We start from the raw sequence: 10,415 nt of genomic DNA, 5'->3' as shown, positions 1-10,415 counted from the left end.
TTTGGACAGCAAGCAAAGATAGCACTGTAGGCTAGAGGAGATGAATGAGTGGACCAGTTTTTCAGCATCACAGGATGCTCCGTGTTTGAGCCATATTATATCCATGAAAGAAAGATGCTCTGGAGACCTGTTTCACATGAGGAAAAAGGCAAATCCCGATCAAAAATGACTCCAAGGTTCCTCACGGAGCAGAACTGGAATCCAAGGTAAAGCAGAGTGACTGACTGGCAAGAGATTCTCACAGTTTTTCAGGGTCAAAAACAACTACCTCAGTTTAAATAAATTACTTCTCCTAAATTAAGCATCGTTTAGCATTGTTTCTCAGGAAGTCTTGAAAAACATTCTTCATTAAAAATGTTAAATTCTGGACCAGTGGAGGATTTACTCAAGCTATTCTTTTGCATGTGAGCAATTGGCGAGAAGATGGCCTTAGAAGCACAACATGCACACTATAAATCGAACTCAATAGTGGATCCATGGACGGGGATTTTTACGGCAGGCATTTGAAAGCATAAAATCCCAAAATGTAGATTATAAAAATAGAACGGAAGGTAAATTCTGGATCACTGCTTTGCTTTCTGTATCTTGGATTACTGTCATGGATTACTGGATCGTTAGTTAGGAGCTAGTTAGGAGCAACACCAAATCTCTGGAGCCTAACAAAGTAAATCAGGACAAATTCATGTTTTTGTGCAACCCCCCCCTGTGTAATGTTCACAGGGGAATAGATGAGAATATTCTTTTCCCCTTTAAATTGTTGCAAAGTGAGAGAAAAACATGTAAAACACTGAAATACAGTACCTGACTGTTCATCAGAAGGAAGAATCTCTCTAAGTTTTTACACAGTGTGAATAACATAAATCTGGTATATGTATTAAGTATCATCTTTAAAATATACAGAGGTAAATGTCACAATACCACAATGAAAAATATTCTATTAAACTGTATAAAGCAAAGATTTGTGGATAAAGATAGATAGAACGTATGAAAGGTGAACACTCTCACCAGGCCCATTTCAGAAGGATATTATCACTTTCTTTCTGTGCTTTGACATAGTTATTGAGAAACTAATTCTAAATACTTGATATGTTTCTGGGTTGTTTTGTTTTCATCATAAAGCATGAATTGATTATGTTTTCAATTAATAATCTGACATTTTGTGGTATTATTTCGTCTCAAAAACTGTGAGAACACATTGTTGATCCTTTTAAAACAGAACCCAATGCATAAATACATTTTGTCCACGGAGTTTCTAAGCTTAGTGTCATAAAACATATCAGTTCAACACTATTTTAGCGTGTTGAATTCATTTCCCCTCGTCTCAAAATGCAGGCTTGTGCTACTCCCTGGATGGCCAAAAGGGGGCACCTATGATCAGGCCACAGCGGTAGATGAGGGGGGCGCCAACATGGCGTCTCTAAACATCGGCTCGCTGCTGTTATGCTTAGCGTCATTTTCAATACAAATCGGTTCCTCGAGATTTTTATCCGAGCCTTGTTACAAGCCCATCAATGACAACAGACCGGACTCGGTCAAGTAAGTGAGAAGAACATTTACTCAATGAGCGCTGACAGTGAAACAGGCTTCCGGTTGTTTAACGTTAACGGCACTTTAACGGCATTTAAACGGTTACTGTTTAGGGGGTTTAACGGTTATGTCTGTTTATTACAGCATAGTTAAAGCTATTTTTATATTATTTAAGTAATTCTGAGTATTTACGTGTAATATCATAGTCATAACCAACCTCAAAGTAGTGATTTATCTTTGACGTAGTAGTGAACGATAATTACTCATGAATATGATGAATTGCGCGAGTTTGGCTTTTTAGATTTTGTGTTACATACATATGTATATATATCTATAGATATATTTACATCTGATATGTGTTTACATTTTGATGTGATTTATTTTGTATTCAAACATCCTTGCAGTCAGTTTTGATTTTGCATTCAAATGTAAGGATGTAGAGAAGCACATATTCTTTTATATATGTCTCCATAACACTGTTGCATGAATAAAACATGCAGAAATGTACTGATGTAGCTGCTCAAACTGGATGTACTTCATGTGAAATAATAAATCCGATGCATCATGCGGTGATTAATGGGACGGGAGAGAATTAAAGACAACCTTACACACTCAGAGAGACATGAACTTTTTAAACTATTTTTTAATCTTTCCTGTTTTATGGAAAAGTGGAAATAAATCTTTGATAAAGACGTGCCTTCTGAATAATACCAGGAGACACAAATATTTAAAAATAAAATGCAATCTGCCGTTACCTGCTGTCAGGTTGATGAAAAGGTGACAACAATTCTCTTTGCAATATAGTTGAATAGTAGCATAAAGTTGTACTTTTCACAGAAATATGAAATGATTAACACAGCACCTGTGTGGAGGATCTTAAAGCTGTAATATTAACATTTCCCATCGTTCTGGAGCACTCTCATGCCAACTATCATAATAGTTAATTACAGGGACCTTGTTATATATCAATATAGCACATAGTATTTCCTGAACATCTGACTCTTATTTACCTCGAATGACTTGTTAAGTCTGGAAAATTCCTACATTTTCCTCAGTGTTTGGACCAGTTAGATTAGATATTTACATAGAATTACTCAGCCGGGGGTTTAAATGGTTCATTTGAATGGAAGCAGCGACTCAAAAGCATCCGAGTGATTGTCCCAAACCTCTTTTTCGCTGCTCTGAGATGTTTAAAAGCACTGGCGGCAGGGTTTGATATACAAAATAAGATGACGAGGAGGAGCCTTTAATATAAGTTTATTTACCTCTTGATGCGAGAAAGGAATACGTTTCATTTAACCTGACATTTACAAAGTGAAAGGTTAGTTTTATTAGCAGCGGAGATAAAAAAAGCTTTTCCTCAACACATGTTAAAGGCGTTAAACGGGAATGTTTGCATAAGTTGCATCAGATTACCTTCAAATTCTGACAAATGTGTTCAATTCAGCATGTTTGTTTTATTTTCAGATGCAGCTAAAGAGTCGAGACCTTACTGCTGTTCTTTTTGGAAGAGGATTGATTTCTTTTGACCGTATTAACTGACTGTACCTGCGCTCAGGTTATTACAGTTTGGGAATCACCACTCGATATCCTGCTCAGTTAGGAGCGCCCGCAGCATATATAAGAGCCGGTGCGCCTCTTGTGCAGCGCTGATAGGAGATAAACTGGGTGTCTTCAGTGCGCGTAGGTGCCTGAACAGTCACAGCGACACACGTTATTAAATCTTATTTCTATGTCTCAGGACAAAGGCCCGGCCGCACGAGTACGCAAAAGTGTCGGATCTTCCTCCGTCGTGGGACTGGAGGAACATAGATGGGAAGAATTATGTGAGCGTCACGAGGAACCAACACATCCCCCAGTACTGTGGCTCCTGCTGGGCCATGGGAGCCACCAGCGCACTGGCAGGTAACCATGACAACAGAGGGATGAGGGTGTCTGCAAACTGGATAAAGCAGAGGAATGGATTTAGAAAAATGAATGTAAAAAATATATATAGTTTTACCAGGACTTTGGTTTTTTTTTTCCCCGTGACAGCTGCTGTTCTTACTTTGTTCAGATCGCATTAACATCAAGCGTGGCGGAGCGTGGCCATCAGCCTACCTCTCTGTCCAGAACGTGATAGACTGCGGGGGGGCGGGCTCCTGTTATGGAGGAGATCACCTGAGAGTCTACGCGTATGCACACGCACGAGGGATTCCTGATGAAACCTGCAACAACTACCAAGCTATAAACCAAAGTAAGAAATGCGTTTTTAAATCTGGTTTTTTCTGCACTAAATGACCAAAAGTGGAGTTTGGAGAAATCTTAAAGAAAAGGTACGAGTGATATTTTTGGCAGATGTGCTTCAACAGTTCGGGGAACATTTCATCCCAGTAGATGAGCCTGCACAGACACCTTAAACTGAGGCCTTATTATCTATCATCAGTGCCCGATCTCATTGATGTTATCCATAAAAATGCTGCATACGGGCTCCAAAATCCTCAGAGAGTTTAGGAGGTAAAGCTGAGATTAAGAAAGGATCAAGACTGGAGAAGTCCTGAATTCTCAATTTAAAGTATCTTGGAATGTTGCAGAATCAACTTCCTTTAGTCATTTTAAGGGCGGATAAATATTTAAAGGGCAGACACCTCACTGTATTTAAACGGGTGAAAACTACACGGGTAGCGTGTGCATCCCTTACAGGCAGTTGGGACCCGTTTACGGCTGCCGTTACCACATGTCTTTGGTGATCCGAGCTCCAAGTGCAGATATGAACACGCTCGGGCCACTTTAAAGATGGATCGGATCCTGATCGCTCAGTCCTGACTGACCACACGCGTTTATTATCGCGTAAATAAATGCGTCCTTGTTCAGATACTTACCTTAAATGCTTCTAAGTCTCCTCAAGTGAGATGGCAGCATGGACTGACTGTATATGTGTCTGACTTTGGTCCGTTTTGCATTAATAGTCCAATCCAGCCACACCGGCGTTTGTTTGGAGGTGGAGTGGGACCCACCTCTTCAAGCCGTCACAAGTCTGCTTGTTTGGTTACAGAGCACTCACACATCAGGGTCTGTTTTAATCAAGCTAAACGTCTGAGTGTTTGAACACATCCTCACTGAACCACGGGTCTATGGCAGGCTGTACAGCTAGTTTTACAGCTAGTTGTACAGCTAGTTGTACAACTAGTTTTACAGCTAGTTGTACAGCTAGTTGTACAGCTAGTTTTACAGCTAGTTTTACAGCTAGTTTTACAGCTAGTTTTACAGCTAGTTTTACAGTTAGTTTTACAGCTAGTTTTACAGCTAGTAGTACAGCTAGTTTTACAGCTAGTTTTACAGCTAGTTTTACAGCTAGTTGTACAGCTAGTTGTACAGCTAGTTTTACAGTTAGTTGTACAGCTAGTTTTACAGCTAGTTGTACAGCTAGTTTTACAGCTAGTTGTACAGCTAGTTTTACAGCTAGTTTTACAGCTAGTTTTACAGCTAGTTGTACAGTTAGTTTTACAGCTAGTTTTACAGCTAGTTGTACAGTTAGTTTTACAGCTAGTTGTACAGCTAGTTGTACAGCTAGTTGTACAGCTAGTTTTACAGCTAGTTTTACAGCTAGTTTTACAGCTAGTTGTACAGTTAGTTTTACAGCTAGTTTTACAGCTAGTTTTACAGCTAGTTTTACAGCTAGTTGTACAGCTAGTTGTACAGCTAGTTTTACAGTTAGTTGTACAGCTAGTTTTACAGCTAGTTGTACAGCTAGTTTTACAGCTAGTTGTACAGCTAGTTTTACAGTTAGTTGTACAGCTAGTTTTACAGCTAGTTGTACAGCTAGTTTTACAGCTAGTTTTACAGCTAGTTGTACAGTTAGTTTTACAGCTAGTTTTACAGCTAGTTGTACAGTTAGTTTTACAGCTAGTTGTACAGCTAGTTGTACAGCTAGTTTTACAGCTAGTTTTACAGTTAGTTGTACAGCTAGTTGTACAGCTAGTTTTACAGCTAGTTGTACAACTAGTTTTACAGCTAGTTTTACAGCTAGTTGTACAGCTAGTTGTACAGCTAGTTTTGCAGCTAGTTGTACAGCTAGTTTTACAGCTAGTTGTACAGTTAGTTGTACAGCTAGTTTTACAGCTAGTTTTACAGCTAGTTGTACAGCTAGTTTTACAGCTAGTTGTACAGCTAGCGGAGCGGTTTACAGTACTTCAGGGTTTCCTTCACAATGCTGCACAGAGGTTGATTCTGAATAAAAAAAAATTGTGAGAAGTTTAATCGTCTCTGTTTGTGTGTCTTTAGTCAGCAGGGGTGTGCGCACCAAGTTCTCCAACATCAAAAGAACTCGTGTGCCTTCAGATTCACATCAAAGCTAATTATAATGTCTGATCACCCAAATAACTGGTTGTAATTTAAGATTCTGTGTTTTCAACAGCTGGTTGTTGTCGGAGCCGACGTGCTTATTTCCATAGAGTGCAGGGAGGTGAGATCCATCGCAAGAGGTCATGTGGCAACACAGATTTATATCAGGTGTGAACAGGGCGGCTCTGCATCGCTATCTCACAAACACTTTGAGAGCAGAGGCGTCACTCGGACTAATATGTCCTCACAGGGGCATGAGACCTGTGCGTGCTCTGAGAGAGGGGAGCAGCCAGAAGGAAACAGCTGATCAGTGATGTAACCTCATTAGTCTTTCAGCAACATCTGCAGATCACAGAAGGAGCGATCACTGAGGAGGTGTTTTTAACTCTGTGGTCTGCAGCTGCTTTCAAACGGAAATGTGTTACGTTGCTGCTCACATGAAGTGTTAATCTAAACCAGGGATGGGCAACTTCCATGATAAAGAGGGCCAACATTTTTTCAGCACTATCAATGGAGGGCCACATGACCGAATAATTGGATATGAAAGACGCTACAAATGATTCTCAATAAGAACACATTTTATATGAATTTATATCTGTTTGTTTATTGCACCAACATGTTTTCTGCATATAAATGCATTTTAACTCGTCCTTAATAAGCAACAAAGACAAAACATTTGCTTAAAAAAGTGCAACAAGGAATTTGAACTCCTTCATAACAAAGAACAAAACTGAAGAGGTACTCTTCTTCCCATTTTGGCTGAAAAATGCGATTGTCAAGTTTTCCCTTTTTGCCACTGCTAGTGGCCATGGCTCTTGACTTTCCTATTCGCTGTTGCGGAGAGCGGCCCGGGCCCCGCTATTGCCCTCTATCGGTCAACAGTATAATTTAATTATTATTATTATTTATTTTTATTCTTTTTAATTATTAAATTATTATTGATCTATTTGCGGGCCGTACTGAGTGAGGACGAGGGCCGTGTGCGGCCCCCGGGCCGCCAGTTGCCCATCCCTGATCTAAACGCACCAATGACCCTTCTGGTTTCAGGGTGCCAGCAGTTCAACCAGTGTGGAACGTGCTCGTTCTTTGAGTCATGCGCTGTGGTGCAGAACTACACCGTGTGGAAAGTGGCAGACTACGGAGAAGTTTCCGGAAGAGACCACATGAAAGCAGAACTCTACGCCAACGGGCCCATCAGGTAGAGGAGACGCTCCTCCGGAGTCATTCCTGCGTTTTCATGCAGCTGTTTGCATCCTCTCTGAGAAGGAGGAGCAAAACTTTATGAAGTTTTTAATTAGTACATTTTAAATGTCACAGAGAAGTATATTCATCTCTGAATTTAGCTTCATTTAGCCAAACACTGAATTGTACTCTTCCTTTCAATGTGCACGGATAGTTTTACCAGCTTATTCTGGCTTTTATTCCCTCTAAACGAGGGTCTAACATCCACAGCTTTGTGGTGTCTTTGAATTCATTCATGCAGTGTTAATAAGGTCTTTGAAACTTTTTAAAGTGTCACGATTCATGGTTAGAGTTAGGAGGGAGTTAAAGGAGGAGAAGGCTAGAAAATGGGGATTCTTCTTTCTGAATAGTTCGGAGCTAAGACGACAAATAACAGAGTGAGAATGAACCGGGCCCCGAACATTGAAAACCCAAGGAGCATTTATAGTGTGGGTGAGGAAGAAGAACTGGGAACAACACGGTGATCAAGTGACAGGAGGCAGCTGAGGACGTCTGTGGGTCGTGACAGCAGAGAAACCCAGACCCTCGAACAAAGACCGAAGGCTGAACAGAACCCAAAAGAACTTAAGCAGATACCGACTGAACGTTAACATTTTTACTCAGTTGTCTTTTCAGATGTAAGGATTCAAAAATCAGCCTGTCAGAAAAGATGATTTGAAGGCAGATTTATGTGTCAGAGGCACTTTGAAGAGGTAAAAGTAGGAGTTACACAAACATCCTTCTGGGGATTCAAAGTAAAAGACTGTGCGAAACTTTTGTCTGCAAAGTTTCAGAACTGCATGAGACACATTTAAGTAACTCGCCTTCATCTCGCAGCTGCGCTCTGATGGCAACCGACGGCCTGGAGGAATACTCGGGGGGCGTCTTCTCAGAGTTTCACCCCCTCTCTTTGCCAAACCACATCGTGTCCGTGGCGGGTTGGGGCGTCGACGAAGAAGGGACGGAGTACTGGATCGTCAGGAACTCCTGGGGAGAGTTCTGGGTCGGTTCTCTGTTTCCTGCCTCCATTCATCAGCTCTGTAGCTACTCTCTGCTCCCCCCTGAAGCTATAAAGTCACTGTCACAGACTTATTTCTTTTGTTGTGCTGTGATGAGATGGGGAGTATTTTTAGGAAAGATGCTTTCTCAGATGTTTTGTTTCTTTGCTTCCAGGGAGAACACGGCTGGGCCAGGATCGTTACCAGCGACTATAAGAAAGGAAAAGGCAACTGGTTCAACCTGGGCATTGAGAAGAACTGTGCATACGGTGACCCTGTGGTGACATAGATGCTGCATTTAACTCGTGTGTCATGTTTGACCTTTGAAAATAACTATTAAATGAAACAGTTCTCAACTGAGAAAAGCTGTCTCTGCTGATTTAAAGTGTTTTTTAAGGAAGTTTACTGTCTGAATACGGGGAACATGTTATTTAGTAAATGGCTGCTCCCTAATCCAGTTTTGAGCTTGAGGTAACTGCTGTTTCCTCACTTTAGATCCATTATCACACACTTCCCAGTGACAGGCGAGCTGACTCACTCGCATTTAAATTCTCTTTTGCGAAGAAGCGTTTGCGGGTCTTGGGAGAAGAGAGCTGGCAGTTAGACAGTTTGCTTCCTCTGACACACCGAGAAACATCCGCACAGAAGAGATTTACACACAAATGATCTTCTGTGTGTCGTGTGGGAGGTTGTTTCCTCTCTGCTGGGAGACCCGGGAAGCTTTAGCAACCATTTTACTCTTTAAAAGTAACATTCAGTAGAGCTTTTTAGAATTTAAAGTGAATCCTACCATCAGACTGACGATGACAACAGGAGCGCTAAAGGAGACTCCATCCAGCTCAGCCCGTGAGCGCAGTTGTATAACGTTCCCCGTGACTCTGTGGGGAACATTTTAAAAATAACCCTGCAGTTTCCTTCAGTCAGTGAGCTGTGTTATGGAAAACGTAAGATCCAGTGTTTTAGGAGTTTGCCTCACACTGAGAAATAAGGCGATGACGGATTGGATTGCTTTGTGTGTTGTTGTCTTTGTTTCACTCGACTCCGATCATCCAAGTGTCAATTTAGGCCCTCATGAGTTAATTCTGCCAAATCTTTGAAGTCTTGGTTCGTATGAGCTTCTGCCTGGTGGTTTGAGGAACTAAATATCTCAATATCCAGCTAGCTGCTGCTATATCCAGTCATTTTTAAATGGTAAATTACCTGAGTATGATCACTGAAGTGCTGAGGTGGGTATGCCCTCTACTTCAGGGTTTCACCTTCAAATACTAGATCCCACCCGGATTTTCTGTCTCAAATCTGGCTCAAAGTTAGAAAACAAAAGGAGTATTTTATTGTTTGGACTGCAGGAACTAACAAGAATATCTTCCCGAGTGAGCCCACATACGTTTCATTCAGTAATGATCTTACATACAGTTAAGTTTCTCTACCACTTTGTAGCAAAGAGAGGAGACTTAAGTACTTTTGTTTGCCAGGAGAAAGCCTCTTCTCATGGCAGCACAGCTCAGGTTTGTGAAGTTACATCTGAACAAGCCACAAGACTTCTGGAACAATGTCCTTTGGACAGACCAGACCAAAGTGGAGATGTTTGCTCATAATGCACAGCAGCACGTTAGGAGGAAACCAAACACAGCATATCAGCACAAACACCTCATACCAGCTGCCAAGCACGGTGGTGGAGGGCTGATGATCTGGGCTGGTTCTGCAGCCACAGGACCTGGGCACCTTGCAGTCCTTGAGTCCACCATGAACTCCTCTGGATACCAAAGTGCTCTAGAGTCAAATGTGAGGCTGATCCTGAGTCATCAACAGGACAATGAGCCCAAACACAGCAGTAAATCTACAGCAGAATGTCTGAAAAAGAAAAGAATCAAGGTGTTGTTTGGTCCAGATGAAGTCCAGACCTCAACCTGACTGAAATGCTGTGGTGGGACCTTAATAGAGCTGTGTATAAACCAACGCACACAAACAAAGAGGAGTGGGCCAGAATCCCTCCACAACGATGTGTGAGACTAAAAACAGCTTAAAGAAGACGATTACTTCAAGTTATTGCTGCTAAAAATGGTTCAACAAGCTGTTGATCCATGGGGTGTACTTAGTTTTTCACACACTGCTTCTACATTTTGGTAAGTGTAGTATATCTTGTGTTGTTCATCCGAGGTTGTATTCTTCTCATTTCAAGACCCGGTGAGATACATCCTGACACGGAGAACCTTAGAGGTGAAAGTGTACTTTCTTTCCACTTAACAGTATAAAAAAAGAGAGGCTGGCTTGCTCCTGATGCTCTTCAGACTTCAGCACGCCGAGTCCCAGCTGCTTGTTATCTCCCAAAATGCAGCACCAGGATGT

The 10,415-nt window shown here is 41.4% G+C and overlaps 1 protein-coding gene across 1 annotated transcript; it reads left to right on the top strand.

Moving 5' to 3' along the window:
* The first annotated feature begins 1,377 nt into the window (after nt 1-1,377).
* On the top strand, nt 1,378-8,434 carry LOC142398752 (cathepsin Z). The gene is made up of 6 exons (XM_075482893.1): nt 1,378-1,536; nt 3,269-3,432; nt 3,584-3,763; nt 6,898-7,048; nt 7,909-8,074; nt 8,245-8,434. The coding sequence occupies exons 1-6, from the start codon at nt 1,409-1,411 to the stop codon at nt 8,356-8,358; spliced, it is 903 nt and encodes a 300-aa protein (XP_075339008.1). The 5' UTR covers nt 1,378-1,408; the 3' UTR covers nt 8,359-8,434.
* The last annotated feature ends 1,981 nt before the right edge of the window (nt 8,435-10,415 follow it).

This window comes from Odontesthes bonariensis, chromosome 14 (assembly GCF_027942865.1).
Source record: "Odontesthes bonariensis isolate fOdoBon6 chromosome 14, fOdoBon6.hap1, whole genome shotgun sequence".
Lineage (NCBI taxonomy): Eukaryota > Metazoa > Chordata > Actinopteri > Atheriniformes > Atherinopsidae > Odontesthes > Odontesthes bonariensis.
Note: the sequence above shows the minus strand (reverse complement) of the source record. Positions and strands in the feature narration are given on the sequence as shown.

What these genes read in the sequence shown, in the direction of transcription:
- LOC142398752 (XM_075482893.1), top strand. Translation starts at nt 1,409, where the DNA reads ATGGCGTCTCTAAACATCGGCTCGCTGCTGTTATGCTTAGCGTCATTT. An exon ending in AGCCACCAGCGCACTGGCAG is followed by an intron (nt 3,433 to 3,583) that starts GTAACCATGACA and finishes TACTTTGTTCAG; the next exon opens with ATCGCATTAACATCAAGCGT. An exon ending in ACTCCTGGGGAGAGTTCTGG is followed by an intron (nt 8,075 to 8,244) that starts GTCGGTTCTCTG and finishes CTTTGCTTCCAG; the next exon opens with GGAGAACACGGCTGGGCCAG.